Source organism: Triticum dicoccoides, chromosome 1B (genome assembly GCF_002162155.2).
Source record: "Triticum dicoccoides isolate Atlit2015 ecotype Zavitan chromosome 1B, WEW_v2.0, whole genome shotgun sequence".
NCBI classification, from domain to species: domain Eukaryota; kingdom Viridiplantae; phylum Streptophyta; class Magnoliopsida; order Poales; family Poaceae; genus Triticum; species Triticum dicoccoides.
Window position 1 is genome coordinate 609,456,812 of NC_041381.1, and position 21,317 is coordinate 609,478,128.

General features: G+C 46.5%; 1 protein-coding gene across 1 annotated transcript; it reads left to right on the forward strand.

The window, feature by feature from the left end:
- The first annotated feature begins 892 nt into the window (after positions 1-892).
- LOC119350702 lies at positions 893-7,886 on the forward strand. The gene is made up of 6 exons (XM_037618403.1): positions 893-1,035; positions 4,517-4,715; positions 4,808-4,888; positions 5,736-5,837; positions 7,197-7,466; positions 7,779-7,886. Exons 1-6 carry the CDS (start codon positions 893-895, stop codon positions 7,884-7,886), a joined length of 903 nt encoding a protein of 300 aa, XP_037474300.1.
- The last annotated feature ends 13,431 nt before the right edge of the window (positions 7,887-21,317 follow it).

Sequence of the window (21,317 nt, forward strand, 5' to 3'; positions counted from 1 at the left end):
GGTGTGATCGCGACTCAAGACACGGCTGTCAGCCTTCCCCCCCTCGCCCGCTCTCTGGATCCGTCTTTCGAGGTCCTCGGCTCCAGCCTGACAGCTCCGTGTGCTCCTCTCCCTCTTGTGGCAAGGGGGTACGGGGTCATGTCGGGCTCCCCACCCCGAGGGGGGGAGGGCTCGGGGCTGGACTGCGTCCTCATGGACTCGGACCCAACTCCGGCCTTTGACAGGCGCCTGTCGAGTGGCTCTGGCCGACAGGCCAAGAAGACTGCGGGGAGGAAGGCGGGGAGCAAGACGGTGGTCTCGGAGGTTGCGGGGTCAGTTTCGGTGCTGGGAGGCGATTTGGGCGCGGCTCTGGTGGCGTCAGGGCCGGCAGTCAAGGCCAAGCGTACTAGGGCAACTCCGGTGTCGTCTCGGGCTCCTAGCGCTCGCGCCAAGGCCAAGCTCGGAGACATGACCTCTCTGGAAAGTGCAAAGCTTCGTGCTGCTGACAAGAACATGGACACGACAGGTAACCTTCTCCCCTCCTTTAAGATTCTGAATGCTTTCTCTGATGAGCATCTCGCCGAGATTCTGCATGATAGTGGCGTAGCGCTAAACTCCTCGTCTCTGGATTTGATTTCTTTATTGCGTGCGCGCGAAGAGGCCCAGGCTGCCCTCGCGGAAGCAGCCGCCAGGTGTGCGGCTGCTCAGGCGGTCGAAGCCACGGACGCAGCATCAGTAGGGGCTGATGTTATCGACATGCCCATTGAGGGAGCTGAGGCCGAGGCGGCCTCGGTCTTGCCTTCTTCCAGTCGAAAGCCGGCTAGGAAGCGTGTGGCCAAGGCGATCTCCTCCCGTGGAGTCCGCTTGCGTAACAGGATTATCTAATGCGTTATTTCTTCTGGAATATCCGCGGATGCGGGCACGGGGGCGTCGCACGCAGCTCCGCGAGTACATGTCCAAAGAACACATTGACTTTGTGGCGCTCCAGGAGACAATTAAGGCCGACTTCTCCTTTAGAGACCTTTTGGCGTACGATCCGCTCCAGCGCTTTGATTGGTTCTATTCCGTCCGTCGGCTTCTCTGGGGGTCAACTGATGGGTTGCAACAAGGATGTGTGTGAGGTTATATCGTGGGAGGGCGGCACGTTCTATATAGCTGCTACTATCCGTCACCGGGTCTCCCAAGCTTCTTGGGTGATCGCGAGTGTTTATGGGCCGGCGGATCACGCGAGGTCCGCTATTTTCTTAGATGAAATCACAGCTATGGTGGGGGCCAAACAATCGTCCAACCTACCAGTGGTGGTAGGAGGTGATTTCAACTTGATCCGCTCAGGGGCGGACAAAAGCAACAACAATATTGACTGGGCTAGGGTGTCCATGTTCAATAATGCCATTGCGTCCGCTGCCCTTCGGGAGATCACGCGTACTGGGGCCAGATACACTTGGACTAACAAGCAACGTGAGCCAATCAGATGTGTCCTTGACCGTGTTTTTTGCTCTAGTGACTGGGAGGCGCCGTTTCCTCTCTGTACTTTAGTGGCGGAAACGCGCATAGGATCTGATCACGTCCCGTTGATTTTTTCCTCAGGGGAGGACAACATGCGCCGTAGCCATAGATTCTTCTTTGAGACAGCTTGGTTCGAACATGAGGGTTTCAGCCAGCTAGTCACAAATCGCTGGTCCCAGATCGGCAACCAGTTGGGGCGTCAACGAGGACCAGTTGAGTTCTGGTCCTCAGCGGCTGCGGCTTTGCGTGCTTTCCTTAGGGGCTGGGGGGCTAACCATGGTAGCGAGTCCAAAAGGGAGAGGGAGCGCATTACGGCAGATATAGCCCTCCTCGACTCGCAGGCCGATATTAGAACCTTCTCTGGTGACGAATGGGAGCTAAGATACTCTCTTGAACATCAGGTCCTGGCTATTCTCAGGGCGGAGGAGGAATACTGGCGCCGTAGGGGTGGTGTCAAGTGGGTAGTGAAAGGCGATGCAAACACAGGATACTTTCACGCTTACGCTAACGGTCGCAAACGGAAGAGCACTATCCTTAGGCTCCAATCAGAACGTGGGACGCTGATATCTCAGAACGAAATAGTGAAATACATCTATAACTTCTTCGTTGAGCTGTTGGGAACAGCTGAGGTGAAAAACCTAAGTCTTAGGGCAGACTTCTGGGGCATGCACGAACGAGTCTCGCAGCAGGAAAATGACGCCCTTATGGTGTCCTTTTCGGCCCAGGAGATTGATTGCGCGCTTGCGGGTATGAAGAACGACACGGCCCCAGGGCCTGACGGCTGGCCGGTGGAGTTTTTCAAGCGCTTTTGGCCGCTGCTTAGGGACTTATTCCAAGCGATCATAAACGGCTTCGCCCTAGGTACGGTTGACCTGTCTCGTCTAAATTACGGGGCCATCTGCCTAATCCCCAAGGTCAAAGGGGCAGAATCTATCAAACAGTTTCGGCCGATTACGCTCATCAATGTACCCTTTAAATTGTGCGCCAAAGCTTATGCTTCTAGGCTAGCGACGGTCGCCCAACAAGTCATTAGTTCGAGCCAAACTGCTTTCCTTAAGGGTAGGAACATCCTGGAAGGGCCCGTTGCTCTTACGGAGATTGTCCACGAGTTAAAACGATCACAGGAGCAGGGTGTTATCATTAAGTTAGATTTCGAAAAAGCTTATGACCGCATAAATTGGGAGTTTATTCGCGAGGTCTTCCTCAAAAAGGGTTTTGAGGCAGGGTTTGTTCACCGGATCATGAGTCTGATCTCGAGTGGCAACACCTCGGTCATTGTCAATGGCGAGATGGGGAAATATTTCCGTAACAGGAAAGGGCTTAGACAGGGCGATCCCATATCCCCACTTGTCTTTAATTTTGTGGCTGATGCCATGGCAGCCATGCTGACCAAGGCCAGGGAGGCCGGTCACATCAAGGGGCTAGTCTCACACCTCATCCCGGGTGGAGTGACTCACTTACAATACGCAGACGACACCCTGCTGTTGTTTAAGCCAGATGATCACAGTATTGCTTCGACTAAACTTTTGCTACTAGCCTTCGAGCTCCTCTCCGGACTCAAAATCAACTTTAACAAGAGCGAGGTCATAACCATGGGGATGGACGACCAGCAAAGCTTACGTACCGCAAACCTCCTTAATTGCAAGCTAGGGAGCTTCCCAATTAAGTACCTAGGGCTTCCAATCTCCAACCGCAAACTTTCGATACTAGAATGGGAGCCCCTGTACGGGAAAGTGGCCAATAGGGTAAGCCCGTGGCGAGGGCGTTTCATGTCCTCCGCTGCAAGGCTCATTCTCACAAACTCGAGCCTCTCTTCCCTTCCCCTCTTCACTATGGGGATGTTTTTGCTTGCCGATGGGGTACATGCCAAGCTAGACACTCCTAGATCCAGGTTCTTTTGGGAAGGAACTGGCATCAAAAGGAAGTACCACCTCGTCAAGTGGGCGGCGGTTTGTAGGCCTAAGAAATTTGGGGGATTGGGAATCCTAAATTCCAAACTTATGAATGTTGCCCTTCTAGCCAAATGGTGGTGGCGGCTGACCCAAGATGAGTCGGGGCTCTGGGCAAAGTTGCTTAAAGCCAAGTACTTCCCGCATGGGAACCCATTCACAGCCTCGGCCAACGGATCCGTGTTTTGGAGAGGGATCCAAGCGGTGCGGCCTGCTTTCGATTTAGGGGCCAATTTCCAGACCAACAACGGACTATCCACTAGGTTTTGGCTTGATCATTGGCTGGGCGATTCCCCCCTTTGGCAAAGCCATCCCTCCTTATTCAGGATCGCCACAGATACTAACATCCTACTTGGGGAGGCGTTACATGTAGACCCGCCGGCGATCCACTTTATGAGGGCCCTAACAAACGAAGAGCGCATTTCATGGGACGGGCTGTCCCAGCAATTAGGCTCCCATCGCCTTCGGGCGGGGGCTGACACTGTCAAGTGGAGTTTGACAGCGTCCGGGAAATTTACAGTGAAGTCCTTATATAACAAGCTAACTGGAGGGCCAGTGCTTGACATAGCAAAGGGTCTGTGGAAGGCAGGCCTGCCCTTGAAGATCAAGATCTTTATGTGGCAAATGCTCAGGAATAGGCTGCCTACTTCGGACAACATAGCTAAACGGAACGGTCCGACCGACGGCTCATGCGTGATCTGTGGGCAAGGGGAAGACGCGAATCATGTTTTCTTCCGGTGCCACCTGGCCAGGTTTATGTGGAGTGCAGTTCGGGAGGCCTTCCACACAGACTGGAACCCCGTTTCGGGGACACAATTGGTCTCGATTCTAAAATCCACTAAAGGGACCTCTAGCAGAATCGCCTGGCGTTGCGTAGGGGCGTTACTATGGGCACTTTGGACGACGCGAAACAAAATTACGATTGAAAAGAAATTTCCTAACCACCCTGCAGACATGATCTTCAAATGCAACCTATTTTTGCAGATGTGGACACCACTGGGGAAGGAGCGCGATGCTGAGCGCATGACAGAAGTCATGGAGCGTATCACATCACATTGTGATTAACGCGCGCCACAACCCAGTTTTTGTGTTGGTGGATTGCCCGTCTCCCTGGACGCCGTCCGCGACCTTGCAGAGGCAGGGACAGAAGGATCCAAGAGCCCGGTCCGTAAAACGTTCCATACGAATGTCCCCAGTTATCTCTTTGATGACATGGAGCAATTCGCTCTGGAGAGGATGGGGCTGGAGTTCCTTTCAACAAAAGAGCGCTACCATGTCAAGGTTTGTACGTCTAACTGTTTGAGAATTATTTATCCCCTGGTTGTTGTTTAGACGAGTGTGAAATGACTTTGGGGCCTGTAAATACCTGATAGGTGGTCGACAAGCAGGGAAGGTATTCCAAAATGTCTTGCAAATGCACTGCGCAAGAAGATGGGAAGCTTGCAATCGACAAGGTGTGCTCTGCTTACCATGCTGTCCTTTCCTGTGCATTTGATTTTCAGAACTCAGGATCACAGTTAACTTTTAGCACTATCATGCATTGATTATATGGATATCCCTGCTAAGTAGTACTACTAAACAGTGTGAAATATCGGGGTTGTGCATGGTTTTATTCTTTTATGCCTGACAATCGAGAACCCCAAGACTGTAAAGATAAGAAATCTATAAGTTAGTATTCATTGAGACGATGCACGATGCTAACTTTTAGCTCTCAATTATCATGCTTGTCTTAATTCAAAGGAATTTTTGGGTGATGAAGATGAAGGAATGTCTAAATATGTATCTAGTTTTTACACACAAAGTCGTTCACTAGATGTGTACCACTATATGTAGTCTTCCAATTGCTCCTCAAGTGGCCGGTGGTTCCTTGTTTCTCTAAAGCATCCGTGTCTCTTGTTTGTAGTCTATCACTTGGGCAGTTAGCTCTAAACTCATTATGTTTTCTAACTACGGCAATAAAACTCAGCCTCATAGCATTGTTATGGAAAAGCAACTACGTTTGCTTGAAATTGTTTTAAAGCGAGATTGTTTCAGTGGTTGATGTTTTCTGTAGCTCGATGTGATTAGTATTCATTTTTGCCTTATTTTTTTCATTCTACTGCAGATATTGCTGAGTTTAACATTTTCCTTTGTAAATTTTCGTTTATCCCATGTATAGGGCCAGTTGGTTAGATTCTAATATGTGACTTAAGTACTGTGGCTTGTGCTAAATTGTTCGACTATAGTACTATTCATTACAGGCCACTACTAGCTAACAATAGTTTTCTTTCTCTATCGTCCCCATTGTTACTTCTCGTGCAGATTGAATTGAACCAGATACGACAATTAGTGGAAGACGTATCCTGCCTGTCGAACGATCTTGATTTAAGGCTGATGTTGAATACGAATAGGATCCGAATAGACGTGAGTTCATATTGGAACTACCTCTGTCCTTTCTGTTACAAGCATATCTTCTGCACGAGTAAATAGCATAAAACTACTACAATTCGGGTTAGGGTTCCAAAAAACTACCGAATTTATTTTTTTCGCTGATAACTACCAAGTCCGGGGTCGGTTGTTTCAAAAAGCCCAAATCGCAATGTGCTTAAAGGTTAAACCGTTTTCTGACAGATATGGTCCACACGTCAGGTTCCACGTGGCACAAAAGTCAACGCCGTTAACTGAACAGTTAAGTTGACCGTTATGACTGATGGGGCCCACATGTCATACTCAATAAAATTTCCAATGAGAAAAAACAATCGATTTTTATCCCTGACCGGTGCCGTCATCCACCTACCTCACGCGCGGACGAGCACGCACCAGGAGCACGACCTTCCGCCGCCGCCCATCGATCCCGCTTCCTGGTGCCCTCCGCCGTCGCCGGCGAGGTCGCCGCCGACCGCTGCACTCCATCCGCCACCCGCCGCATGTTCCCTTCTCCAGCCTCAAAGATCGCCGGCTGCGGCCATTGATGTGCCGTCCGAGCTCAGCCCGGCACCGCGCCGCCGCGCGCCGCCGGCAGCAGGACCGCACCACCTCCTCCTACCTCTCCCCACGCCGGCAGCCGTATCGCAGCCGGCTCCCACTCCTGCAAGAGCAAACGCACACGCAAGCCCCGCGTGCTCTCCCGGAATCCGGGCGGTGACCGCTCCCGCCGAGCGCAGGCCCGACCCGCGAGAGGGTGGCCAGGTCGGGGAGAGCTACAACAGACACCGGAATCGAGCCTTCGGCGTTGGCCGGTGACGGCTGCGCCCCGCCGCCTGCAGCGTACGGGCCAGCAAATCTGCTCGCCGTACGGCCATGGACGGTGCCAGCCTGCCTTCCACCTCGACCTGCGCCTCCCGACCCGCCATGGTCACACCTGAGGTCGCGCGCCGGATCCAGCAAGCTCTCCTCGCCGACGAGCCAGCAATCTCTCCTCCCCGGCGAGCCACCAATCTCTCCTCCCCGGCGAGCTGCACGCACATAAGGTGCTCGACGAAATGCGGCATAGAGAAAATGATTCAAAAGAGAAGGTTCAGGCTGACAGGTGGACCCCACATGTAAGCTAACGGTCAAACAAATAGTCAAACAAACGGTCTGTTTAGGTGCGGGCCCTACCTGTCATAATCTGGATTGATTTTAAATCACACTGCGATTTGGTTTTTTTTGAAACAGTCAACCCCGGACTTGGTAGTTATCAGCGAAAAAAATAATTTCGGTAGTTTTTTGAAACCTTAGCCTGAATTGTAGTAGTTTTATGCTATTTACTCCTTCTGCACACTCATCTGATAACACTTGCAGCCTGAAGTGGAAAATGCCATCAAGAGCTTAGTATCTTCAGCTATTGTTGATCCTAATGCCAGTGGGGGGTTTAGACAGCCACATGGGAATAAGTTGATTGATGAGAGGTTCAGCATAACTGGAGTGTGGCGTACAAACTACAAGACTTTTGGGAATAAATCCTTAAAGATGTATCTAAGGCATAGTGGCCGGTTTGTCCAAGGGAGCTCCACTGGAGAGCTTTCCAATGAAGTTAGCTTCAAATTAGCTGGCATGTGCAAGAGACTGCAGGTTAGTACACGATAATCTGTGATGTTCCTGAGCAAATTATTTGGTTACATGTGTGTAACGTACCTGCATTTTATGCTGGCTTTGCTTGACATAATGTCCAAACAACTTCTGTGCATTGATGCACACACCTAATATCCTGTTTTAGTACTGACACATGGAAACTCTGAATTGGAATTATCATGTCATGAGCAGACCTAATATTATGTTTTTCTACCAACATATGGTTACTCGGAATTAGAATTATTGCCGTCGTGTTTTCTAATTGATTGTGGATCGAATAGCACAATGACTGTCTCCTTAATCATTTACCAGGACGGCGGCATTCAAGAGGTGGACACTCTAAAGGGGATGCTGGAGTCTGTGGTGCGGATGATCTGGGACTATGCTTTGAGTTATCATAAATCTAATCATGCTATATAACCAAGGGCAAGTAGGTCAGACGGCTGTTGCCTACAAGACTCCACGTCACTTGTAGACAGCATGTACAAACCTCCTGTAATGGGTTGTCTCTAGACTCTAGAGTAGAGAGGTCCATTGAGTTAGGAGCTTCATGGCCCATGACGTGGGTGAACCTGGGCAAATGGCGACGAACTGTCGAACCATCCACAACTGATGTCTATAAGCAGTGATTTAAGTGGGAACCTCTTCCTCTCATCTCTCTTCCATGTGGTTGAAAATCCTACATGGAACTCAAGGAACAATACAATCTCATGTCAACAGACCCTGCAATTTGACACTCTAAATTACTCCCTCCATTCCTAAAAATATGACTTTTTGGCAGTTTTGCCAAAACGTCAAATATTTAGGAACAGAGGCAGTAGATGGTAGTGAATTTTGCAAGGGAGTGACCGAGTGAGTGTATGGCGCTACTATTTGCATTCGAGGTGAATACAACTCTCTTAAAAACGATTTCATGTGACTTACAAGTTATTTTAGTAGAGACAGCTCTCTGAATTTGTCACTGTGACTGACATAATTCTACCTTTCCTCCTTAATCAGGAGACATGGTTGTGAGAGGATGGTCGAGAAGTTTTGTAGATGGTCTCCGTAAACGAATGAATTTTGAGCATTTACTAAAACAATTTAGTGCAAAGCATAAATGAAAAAGTTGTAAAGATTCACTAAATTGTTGTCCTTTATGCTTTATTATCTTAACTTTCCTGTTGCTAAGCATAGGTGGCATCTGTACAACAAGGTGAGTAGTACTTTGTTTCTGTACTATGCTCTGTCCAAAGATCTTGATTTTTATGTGCACTGATCACAAGAAAACCCATTAACTTTGATTCTGTACTATGCTCTCTCCCATCGCTCATCGCACTCTTAGCCCCTTCCAGTCGGCTTTCGTCAAAGGTAGATTCATGCTGGATGGCATCCTTTGTCTTCATGAGATTGTTCATGACCTACGAGTTCGTGGCTCTAAAGCGGTGATTCTAAAGCTTGACTTCGAGAAAGCCTATGATTCGGTCAGTTGGAATTTTCTTCTTCAGGTGTTACTAGCCAAGGGCTTCGATGGGCAGTGGTTCACAAACTCATGCAGTTGGTCACGGGTGGCCACATTGCGGTCTTGGTAAATGGGAACTGTTAGATCTTAAACGAGAGAGACGAGAGACAAATGATTGAATCAAACTCTTTATTGATGGTTACAGAATCCTTATATACAATGGGAACGGGCGCGTTCGTAAGACACGACTGTTCGGGCGCGGCCGCGATGGGACGGGGATTATTCCCTTAATTAACGATGTGTTAATTAATCTTAACACTCCCCCTAATCACCGCTTGACCGCATAAGGATCCATCATCTTCGATTAAATCTCCTTCAAAAACCCTGTGGGAAAAATATGAGGAATAGTGTATGATATGCTGGTAAAACTCCTTCAAACCCTGTGGGAAAATAAGGAGAAATTGATCCAACATATAATGATTATTGCCTCTGTTAACTCAATATGAAGTATATCCATAGAATTTAGAGGGCAATAAATATGTCGTATATATTTTCCTAAAAACCCCGGTGGGGAAAACGAAAGTATGACATATAATCTTGTGTTGATATTACCTCATTAAAAACCTTTATAAGAACCTATATAGTAAACTCATGAAGGGAAAAAGAGTATAATATGATGCATTGAACAGGAACAATTCAGGAAGATACTCCCCCTGATTCTTGCAAATTTCGAAGCCGTCACACACCAATTCCAAGAACATATATTTGGAATGTAGAAGTTGGTAGAGACTTCGTGAACAAATCAGTCACATGATTTGACTTGCAAGATATGCAATATAGCGATATTGCTTATTATGTAACCTGTTTGCATCCGGGCAACACAAGAAACATTATCCTTGAGATAATGGTTGGTGGATGTAGCCATGAGGTCTGTCTCGAAGACTCTTCATGAGAGGGCTACCACACCTAATAGGAACACTAAGCTTGTCTACGATCTGATATAGTGGAATCTGATCGATGTATCCAATGATATCGGTGTTCACATTTCTGTGAAACTGAAAAACCAGGACAAGATGTTTGATGCCTTGAAGATATCGAAAGATATTCTTGAGTATCAACCAATTGTGTTTTGTGGATCCAATGGCATTAAGGAACGTTGAGTCCCAATATTTCATTTCCATCATCTTTTGGTCTAAATAGATCTTTCTCTATGTCTAGAGAATGAACCACCATGAAAGTTATGGATGTATAAGACTTGTCCACAATGAATTTCTCCAATATATTTTGAATATAGACAACATAGTGTACCAAAATGTATGAGTGAAGGTGCTCAATTTGTAGTAACGAGCGGTATCTTGGTTTTACCCAAATCCTTCATTTAAACTCCATTGTTTAGATGATTACATGTATCGTCATTGCAGGAGTAATCACTGTGCATGACAGATAAACATGGATAACCATCATTGTAGGAGTAATCCTTGTGGAAAGGAACTCACTAAGTCGGTTGTACCAAATGTACCGACAACAATAAGTCATATGGTGACTTACTGATTTTTACACAATGTATGTTGCATTTTGTATTTCGATTCAGAATTGAGATTCCATTGGAAATCAATTATACATGTCTGAATCTAGTGAGCCACATGGATATGTGATCACTACATCTATCAACTGCAGAGATATATGATTTTGTATTGCCAATGATATAAGTTATCGGAATGAGATTCCACCTATGGAGAATAGTTAGGTATCTGCGTAAACCCTTGTGCTACAATACTTGCTCTTTATTTCACCACATCGTTGTTCTCAATTCTATTTCCAGAAGAAAACTGGTGTAGGTATTGCTTATGAATACCTTCCCATTATTGAGCAAGATCATTTCTACCTAGATTATACCCTTTGCTTGAGTTCAGTCCAAGTGTTGTTCACACTTTGTCATGGCCATGGTCTTTGGATCTGAATTATTTGAAAGATTTTTGCAATCTAGTTGAGAAATGTATGTCGAAAATTGTAGACTTCCGGTTATATGATTCTCCAGAATCGATATATCAATATATAGTTGATGGAAATATCGTTACCCATGGTGACTGCTCGCGATTTACCAATGTGATTGAGTCGGGTATTCCGATGTCCCGGTCATCGTGTGCACTATGACCTAGGTTGGTGGAGGTTTCCCATCCACTGGGTGTATACTACCCATTAGGTGCCTGCCAACGTGAAGTTGACTTGCATTTACTGATTCACAGGCCTTGATATCCTTGCTTGCGAGAAGCTGAATCCTGATGTACTTCTGCCATACATCTCCCGCTGTTGCTTTGAACGGGGAATGGATTGGATTTTGTTGGTACCTCCACTCTTTCAGGCATACTTTTGCAGGATTGTAGGATTGTGTGACACATTTATAGTCAGTAAATGAATCTGGCAGGTTATTTGCAATATGTTGCAAATCTTCTGAACACGTGGTTCAGCTCTTTGATTACGTGGATATGAGGCAGAAATGTGTTGAACATTCCACTAATTTCCTGGCATTCTTTATGGTACTTGAATTCTCCCCCTAATGCCTGAAAATATTCCTCATTGAATCAATATACTGGCCTTGAATAACTCCCCATGAGAGGGGCTTGAGGTATTGACAGTAATACAGTTATTCCTCACATAGATCCCAACTATATGTTGAGGGGCCAATGATGTATGTCGGGGTGATGATATCGGTGTGTAACCGAATTACCGCAGATAGGAAATACTTGGTAGATTTCCATGTATCAAAGATAGAGGGGAACAAAATTATGCAGATTGGTCATGAGCGTGTAAAACTCCATGACTCCAACGTAAAGTTGGTAAGTTGCAATTTCAAAGTAAAGATCATGCAATGAGCTCAATTCTTTGGATGGGATTCTACCAAACCATCTTGAGTCTAGACATTAGGACAAATTGCTAAACTTCAATCCGAGGGCCATAGAAAAAGGCACTCAAGGAGAATTCTGCAAATGCTATCCATTCGATTTGCTTGAAATAGATGTCAGGATAATGAGTCAATGGTTTCGTGTGAATAAAGCACACTTGAGACCATCATGTAGATGTGTCTTTGGAAAACCATGGATACCTGAATAGTCTAGTCAATGGTTGGGAAAAACCACTTACCTCGACTTGATGCATTCAAGGAGTCTGAGTGGTTCAGCGTAAACTTTAAGGTGCGCAATCCTTAAAATTAGCTTCCCTGTGTCATGTGTAGTGCACACAAAATCCAAATATTGTTAGAATTTAGCATCATAATAATCATAAACCAATGGAATTGCTGATAGTTTCGGTTTCAACCCAATGTCTCGATGACCAAGGCGAGTATGCCAAGTTTTTCATGTACAAGACATTTTGGAAAACTATCTTGGGCGCAACATGTGCTACGGGTTTTGTAGTATGTGTAGTACAATCCAGATGATACATAGAGAATGTTCTTGCCATATCCATTGCATATGGTAAAGAAAATGTATTTCTCTTGCTTGTCAGCATAAGTTTCACTATGGAAACCATTTTGACGAATATCTCTATAGCTTAGTAGGGTATGAGTTAAACTTGGGAAGCAATGAAGCATCCCGACGTTACTCGAGTACCCACAGGGATAGTAAATATGATTTGAATTGAGCCAACAAATACCTCATCGTGTCTAGCGATTTTAAAATATCTCCTTTCTCTCAATGAGAGTGGAAACATTGGACTTCCCTGAGTATAGAGTTTGTGGTGCATATGTCCACAAGGCACATATCATTTTTCATCGGATTGACTCCGGTAGAAATTTATATATCGACATGAAGATTCTCAAGAAAATCACTGTCGGATATACAGAATGCATACAAATGAATTTGTATCAAAGTGCTGATATAATATATTGTGGTATACAATATATGATGACAACAATACTCATGTTCATACTAGAACATCAGCAATGGACAGAAATAAATAGATCACTAAGGAGACTAAGGGGACTAATTTATAGTCTCCAAACATGTCGGTTGATACATATTCAACCATCATGCTCTCCATGCTCATAGGGTCTCGTGACAGCCGGATAGTCATTTTATTGCTCGGTTCTAGAAGAACGTCATGCAAACAACTGTCTGCCATGATGGTGTCAGGTTGAAGGTTTGGAGTGACCGTCAAACCTTTTTGCCCTTGAGGTTCTTTGTATCCGAGGGATTGCTAATACAGAATAACCAGATGCTGAGATCTGGATCGATATAATGCATTGTGATGCATAAAGCAACATGTTTATTCTGTTAGTGGTGTGACTCCAACCGTAGGAGAATTCGACAGATCTTGGATGGCACATATTATCCCACGAGACACAAGAGCGATCATGATGTCCATGGCCCAGGTAGGGCAGTGGTGGTCGAGGGCAAATGCCTCAATTCTCTAGCCATCGGTTACCAGAGATAATTAATTTATGATTAGTAAATTAAAGACCATCATGGTAATGTTGCAAGATTAATGGATATTTCAAGAAGTTATCTTGAAACCATTAATGCGAATCTCAAATTGCTAAGCATGATACCTATGACACCTTGAAGATAATCTCCAAAATGAAGTAGATCTCGCAGCAATAGGGAGTATAATCTAATGAAATCAGTAAATACTCATTCATAATACCTTATGTCATGACTTAGAAAAATGTGTGGGAGAGCACTTTGTAAAGCAATCATAATGTCGAAACGACAAAATGTAGACTTTATCAATAGCCATCGATAATCTGCGTATGCAGTAGATCCATATGGCTATCTTGTGATCCCAAGCATCAACTTGAAGAAATCACTTTAAATTTTGCACATGTATTTGCAAGAAATTAAAAATCTCAATTGCAAATAGACGTATTAATCTTGACATGTGTTTAACATGAAAACAGATACATCACAGAAATATTCCGGAATACCTCGTACTCAACGGATAAACAGACTATATTTGCAAGAAATTGAAAATCTCAATTGCAAATTGACGTATTAATCTCGACATGTGTTTAACATGGAAATAGACACATCATAGAAATATTCCGGAATATTGTGTACTCAACGGAGAAATAGTACTGCAGAAGTACTTAATTTATCTTTGCAAGAGATTCAAAATCTCAATCGCAGATAATAGATATAAATAATCTCAACCTTTATAGGCGTGGAAATGATTTATATCTTAAATTTCTGGAGCATTATACTCAACAGAAAAATGTTTGGAACAACGGGTCTAAAACAGGTAAATACTAGTAATTAGTAGTACATTTATTAGGACCGATTTGACCCCTGTTTCAGCCTATTTTACCATTTCCTGCATATGAGAGGATGTTAATGTAAAATGGCGAAGGGATAAGATTTCCCTTGTCTTCTCCCGTGCAGTTACTGCAACTGCCACCGCCTCTCGGGCTCGCCGGCCATGGGCACAGCCTGGCGGCTGGGCAGAGCGCAGCCACGGGCATGGCCGGCGCGGCCATGCGGCGACGGCGGGCGAGCGCGGCGCGGAGGCCGGGCAGCCGGGCGTGGGGTGCGGCGCGCGGCCACGGGTGCCGCTGGCGCGAGGCGCTGCCGGGGCAGCCGGACGGCGCGAAAACCGTGTCCTGGGATGCGGCGCGGCCACAGGCACGGCCGGGCAGCCTTGGCGCGGGTAGGAGGGCGCGCGGCCGGGCGCAGTGCGGAGGGTGCACAGGGCGGAGCGTGGCCGCCGAACGAAGCGCGGAGCAAAGGCTCCGTCAACACGCACACGCATGGTGTGCCGTGTGCGGGATCCCGCTATCAAGCAAGGACTCGGATCATGGACTATCCATGTTGATGGATTTCCTTTGTACAGGAGTATGCATTGCATGCCAATACATGCACGGACAGCATGATCGCTGCGTTCAGCGCCGATGGCGATGCTACCACGCGCAGGCCGTGGGAGAGGCGAGCGTGCACTGGGAGGCCGGGCGGCCACTGGCGCGGCGCTGCAGGGCACGGGGCCGCCACGGAGCGCGGGCGGGCACGGCCAGAGGCTGCGCGGCGCGGAGGCCGGTGAGCGCAACGGCCATGCTGCTTACCTCTTGTTCGCCGGGGAGTGCGTCGCCGGAAACGCTCTGCCGGGAGCGTGCTGATAACGTGTTGGATCTTAAACGAGAGAGACGAGAGACAAATGATTGAATCGAACTCTTTATTGATGGTTACAGAATCCTTATATACAATGGGAACAGGCGCGTTCGTAAGACGCGACTGTTTGGGCGCGGCAGCGACGGGACGGGGATTATTCCCTTAATTAACGATGTGTTAATTAATTTTAACAAGAACATCTGTAATTTTTTTGCCAATGGCAGGGCCTGAGGTAGGGTGACCCGGCTTCGCCCCTCCTCTTTAACTTTGTGGCCCATTCCCTCTCCCATATCCTGACTTGGGTTGCGGCTGCTGGTCATATCACCCCGATCAGCTCCCATCTTGCCCCTAATGGCATCTCCCACCTCCAATATGCGGACAATACCATCATAATGGTTGAACTGAATGATGAAGGTATATCTCACTTGAAGTTCCTTCTCCTTTGCTTTGAAGCTCTTTCAGGGCTCAAGATCAACTTTGGCAAGAGTGAAGTGATTGTTACTGGGGTCTCAGATGTTGAGGCCCAAAGAGTTGCTCACTTATTAAACTACTCCCTAGGCTCCTTTCCTTTCAGGTACCCGGGCCTTCCAATTTCCCCCACAAATTGCTGGCTAAAGATTTTTCCCCGGTTGTTTCAAAGGTGGCCAACTGGGTCTTGCCGTGGAGAGGCCGTTACAATACTCAAGCTGGCAAGGTAGCCTTAATCAATGCCTGCCTCTCTTCCATCCCCATGTTTCTGATGGGATTCTACCTCCTCTCAGGAGGGACACACGCTGGGTTTGATAAACACAGGGGCGCCTTCTATCGGAATTTGGCGGACAACAAGCGTAGATATAGGATGGTGAAATGGAAACTTATTTGCAAACCTAAAAACCTTGGTGGGTTGGGTATTATTAACACTGGCGTCATGAACAAATGCCTCATCATTAAGTGGTGGTGGAAAATTATGTCCTCTGTGGAGACTCCGCTGTGGCTTAGCATTCTCAAAGCTAAATATTTCCCTAATTCGAGCCCCATGTTCGCCCCGTCCTCTGGCAGCTCCCAATTCTCGCTTCAGCTCGTCAAAGTTCGCCCGATATTTCAGTATTTGGTCAAGTTTATTGACAGGAATGGTAAATCCACTCGCTTTTGGTTAGATTGGTGGTATGGAGAAGCCACCCTTGTGGTGATGTTTCCGGTTTTGTTTTCTTACTGCTATGACCCGGAGATCTCTATCTTTGATCTCTCGGTGAATAATTGGGATTTGGACCTCCGTAGATCGCTATCTCCTGAAGAGTTGGAAGACTACCATCGTCTTACTGCTTGCTTCCCTGTGCTCTCGGAGGAAGAGGGCTCAGTGGTCTGGCCCCATTCTGCCTCTGGTCGCTTTTCTCGAAATAGGCTTTCACCCACTATATTGATATAGCAACCACCCGATACAACATCCCGATCAACGCTGGGGCTAACAGCACAACCACGCCCAAAAGAAAATACAAGAGAAAATAAGAGAAAAAAGGCCAACAATGCCGTATCAACAAAAGCTACGGCACCCCGCGACCGCTGCGCCCACCGAAGATAACCACCACGCTCCAAAGTCACCGAGTTGCCGTGTACCAAGCACCACCTTCAAGAAGGAATGCGACGATGACGACGCTGCTACACAGACGAATCCTAGGATTTCTCCCAGTACACGGAGGGTAGGGGGGAGAGGGTCACCCGACGCCCTTCAAGAAGGATGGCGGTGCCCTTCAAGACCCAACATGGATTTCTCCCGACCCCTCACGCCTGCCACACAGGACCAACCTTCGGCTCCACCACACCCGCTGCCCACCAACATGCGCGAGCATAGTCACTAGGACACCGCCGTCGTCTCACCACGGCCAACGAAGCAAGGCCGGCCGGATCCAAACGAGACACCCGTAGACAAGGACCGACAGCACCGCAGCCACGACGGAGGGAACAACCTCCACTAGCTTAGGCGGTAGCAGACCGGGCATAGTAGCAAAGGCACACAAGACAAATGTCCGGCTGGGCCCAGAACGGGCCCGTGAAGCTCCACCGTCCCTGTCGCGAGGAGGTCGCCAGAACCACCGGGGAACAACCCACCATGGCCCCCCAGTAGGCCCGCCCCGGCCCAGATCGGGCCCATAGGGCCTAGATCTGGGCTAGCAGGGCGCCGCCGGCTGCCGCTAGCCATGGGCCGTCACCGCCGCCGTCCAGATTCACCCCGGAATGCCGCCGTCCGAAGGCCGCCATGACCGCTCGCCCGAGCCGGGGTCCAGCGACGGGAGAAGAAGGGGGGCCGCCACCGCCAAACTGCGGGTCGCCGCGCGGGCAACACCCTGCCGCTTCCGACGGCAGTAGCGGCGAGGGGGAAGGGGGCGGCGACTCGCGGGGAGGGGGAGGAGTGGGGAACCTCCCCGGTCGCCTCGCTCTGGGAGGTCGATGCGGGGGGCACCCTATTCCTGTCGGGACACACTCGAGCGCTAGTTTCCTTGATTCTTCAAAGATACATCTGGTCACTTTTCGGTTAAGTCTTTGTGTGCTAAACTTATTTCGGGATCTCCCACTTCCAAGTTCAATTGCATTTGGAGCGCCCGCGTCCCTCCTAAGATTAAATTTTTTTTCGTGGCAAGCTTTTCGTGGCAAGCTTCCCGCGGAAGACCAAATCCAGAAAAGAAACGGCCTGGGCTCAGATAGATGCATCTTGTGCGGAGACCCTGAAAACACTGATAACATCTTCTTCCGGTGTTCCTTGGCAAAAATTTGTGTGGTGATGTATCCGCTCTTGGCTACAAGTGGCATGGAACCCCTCCTTGTTCATGGAGAGCTTAGGGGACTGGTCAACGGTTTGGCTGGGCATTCTAAAAGGGTCTTCTGGGTTGGGTTTGCATCGATTTGTTGGTCGTTGTGGACCACTAGAAACAAGTTTACCGTTGAGCATGTCTTCCCGGCTAATCCTTTTGTCGGGGAAACCGTCACCTATGGGGTCACAAGGATCCCTTCTATGTTCGACGCGGGTTTAGTTGCACGAAGAGCAGGTCGAGCAGTTAAGACACAGAGGATTTTTATCCAGGTTCAAGCCGCGAGGATGCGTAATACCTTAGTCGTGCTTTATCTGGTTATATGAGTGTTCTTGAGCTTTTGAACTAGCTATGATGCGTGTTTTGTCCAAAAGTCTGAATCCTCTCTCTGTGTGCCACTACTAGGGAAAACCCTAGCAGTAGCACGTGTTTAAAGCCTATCAGTAGTGCGGGGAGCAGCGCTACTAGTAAGGCGCTACAGCTAAAGGTTAGCAGTAGGTGGGTTGGACCACACTATTGCTATATCGACTTAGTAGCAGCGATTTGTACTATGAGCGCTACTGGTAATTAGTAGTAGTGCTTCTCCTAGCACGCGCTACTACTATTATTTTGTATTTCTTTTTTATTTCATGTTGTATTCATACACCTTTATACAAGTTTTCATACCGCAGCAATTTAGAGAATGATTTTACATCATAATGAGTTATTACATCACTGGGAGAAAGAACCGTGGACTAGTTTCAAGTTTATGGACATCCACTTGAAACTAATCCGCGGTTCTTTCACCCAATGATATAATAAATATCATCATCATCATCATCATATCATTAACAACTTATCATCATAATACATCATTGTCATATAACACCTCCTCATGATCATCGTTTTCATCAATGAGACATCACATACAAGTTGGTCACTAGACATAATCACAACTACTCATCATCATCAACTCTCATAAACATATTGTACCTCATAGGACCTACTACATTCTCTTAGGACCTACTATATTGTGTTAGGTAAAATAGCATAAAACAAGATAGCCCCTGACTCTCCATTATGGAGAATAGAGATTATCCTGTCTTTAATTCTTGCCTTTCGAATAATGTTGCTTCCAAGAACCTCCTTACGACTGTCGGTACATTTTTCCATTCTTTGATTATCATGTGTTTTTAGAAATCTGGTCTGGATAGGCGAGATTCGTAGGACGACCTGGCTGTATGTTCAAAACATCAAGGCGATCATTCTGATACATCAAATGAGGCACACAATCCGTCATGATTTTCTGTTGAAAAACATAGTAATAACTTCGTAGTTAGCAATGTAGTTCAGTTTTAGAAGTATGCAAAAGATGCACAGATGTCGTAATAGTAAAATATCTTACCAGGATATCTCCATGGAAGTTATCGTGGTTCAACACATGCACTAGTGGCACGTATTGACCATAATTTGGAGGAGTTCGATAAAAGGCATTGCAATTCTCAAGATCAGTAAAATATGCGACCAGATGACTTTTCTCCTGATAAGTTAACTTAGAGCCATCGGTGTAGTTGCTTCTGTCTACCATCTTCCGCACATTCTTTGAACAACGAAAGTAAGCTATCAATGGAAATAAGCTGTCAACTATTTTGAAGTAAAAAATATAAATTACTTAATAACTGTGTTTGAGGAACTCACATAGCGGTAGAATTGGAAGCGTATCAACAAGGACCCAAAAGTCTAAATTGTCTTGGTCGATGTCAGGATCACCAAGATGCATGGTGATAAACATACCCTCTTGAAAATCATACATCTTGCAAAGTGCTTCCCAACCCGGGCAACCAAAATGGGATACGCTCTCAAAATTGTATAGATTTACCTCAAAATCCATACCATGATGGGTCCTTAGGTTAATTTTCTTTGTTTCATTCCTCTCATGATCTTCAAAACCCATCCTCTCTAAGACATAGCGTCTTACATGACATGGGATAAGCTAGTCGAATTGTAAAAGATGAAAATTACACGTTGAAGTAGTAGAAGTCGAGCTTAATGACGAAAAAAAACTTTGCATCGTAGCTTACCGTATCACAATCAAAGGCCTCCTCGAGCTTAAGGATGAAGCGTCAACCTTTGTCTAGGTGAGGCCTGTCGCAAAAACCCCGGTTGTCGCCGCACCAGGAGCACTCCCCGGGACCTTCTTCGTCCGACGACATTTCCTATGTTCATAATTCAAAGATTAAACTTGTACGATTAAAACTCTCAGCTTGTTCATTATTCATCACGGGTTGACTATCGGTCTGTCGAGTCTTTTCTTGAAAACTCTCAGCTCACGTGGTGTATATATTCGACCGTCGGTGATGCTAGCTCCTCCTTTCATTCCCGAGTGCATTACACCAAATTTTATAGCACACGAGAACGAAGGAGAAGCTACCCCCACGACAACAGTCAGGATTCTTCCTCCTCTCATATATGGTGGAGACTCTCCCTCACCGATTCCTCTCTGACATTTGCGACTGTCGGTGACGGTTGTTACTCCTCCTTCCCCTAGTGCATAACAAAGGTCTAGCACCCAAAGAAGAAGGAGAAACGACCCCCACAACAACAGTCGGGATTCTTCGGCCTCGACAGACTTAAAGTCAACCCGAAATATCATTTAATTATCTTTCTAGAAAATCCAGGCCACTCGATATTTTCTACATATTCTAGCACAAGTCATGCCAAAATTCATGGAAAATTCCGGCATGACCTTTGCTAAAACAGGACATATCGAGCGCCGGAAATTTGCCGAAACGGAAATCAATTAACATTCCAGCAAAACATAAGCCACTCGGAGGTGTAACCTGAACATGACTGGCCACTTGGGCAACCACATATCCTATTTGAGCAACACAAGATATACATGTTTTTATCTACATCATATCTTATAGGACTCATATGGACATGGAGATTCAGCTGGTCTCACCTCGAGGTCGAAGGGGGTCGGTGACGGGGACGACGACGGGGATGATGGAGGGGCTCCTTGATTTCTACAAAAACAAAAACCCTCTAAGTTATCACTAATACATCCCGAATAGTATCATACATATAACATCACTAATACAACTAAAACCCTAGCGAACGACGGGTATCGACGACGAGGATGCGGGATAGGCATCGTCGACGTCGATGCGGGAATACTTTCTTAATCTAAAATAATAATAACAAATGTGACGTGTTCAACTAATTCTATTAATTCAACTAGTTCTTACTAAATATAAACTTACTATAAGTAGAAATAAACTAGTTCTTTCTAAAAATAAACTAGTTCAACTAGTTATATTAATTTTCTTACTAAAAATACATTAGTTCTATTAATTCAACTAGTTCTTAATAACACTAAACTAGTTCAAATTAGTTTATTAATTTACTTACTAATTATTTTAAACACATACTAAAAACAGTAAAAAACTACATTACACAATAGTAAAAAACTACAGTGAAAACAGAAAAAAAAAGAGATGGAGGGAGGAGGGGAAGGGAGGAGGAAGGATAGAGGAGGAGGGGGAGGAGGCCG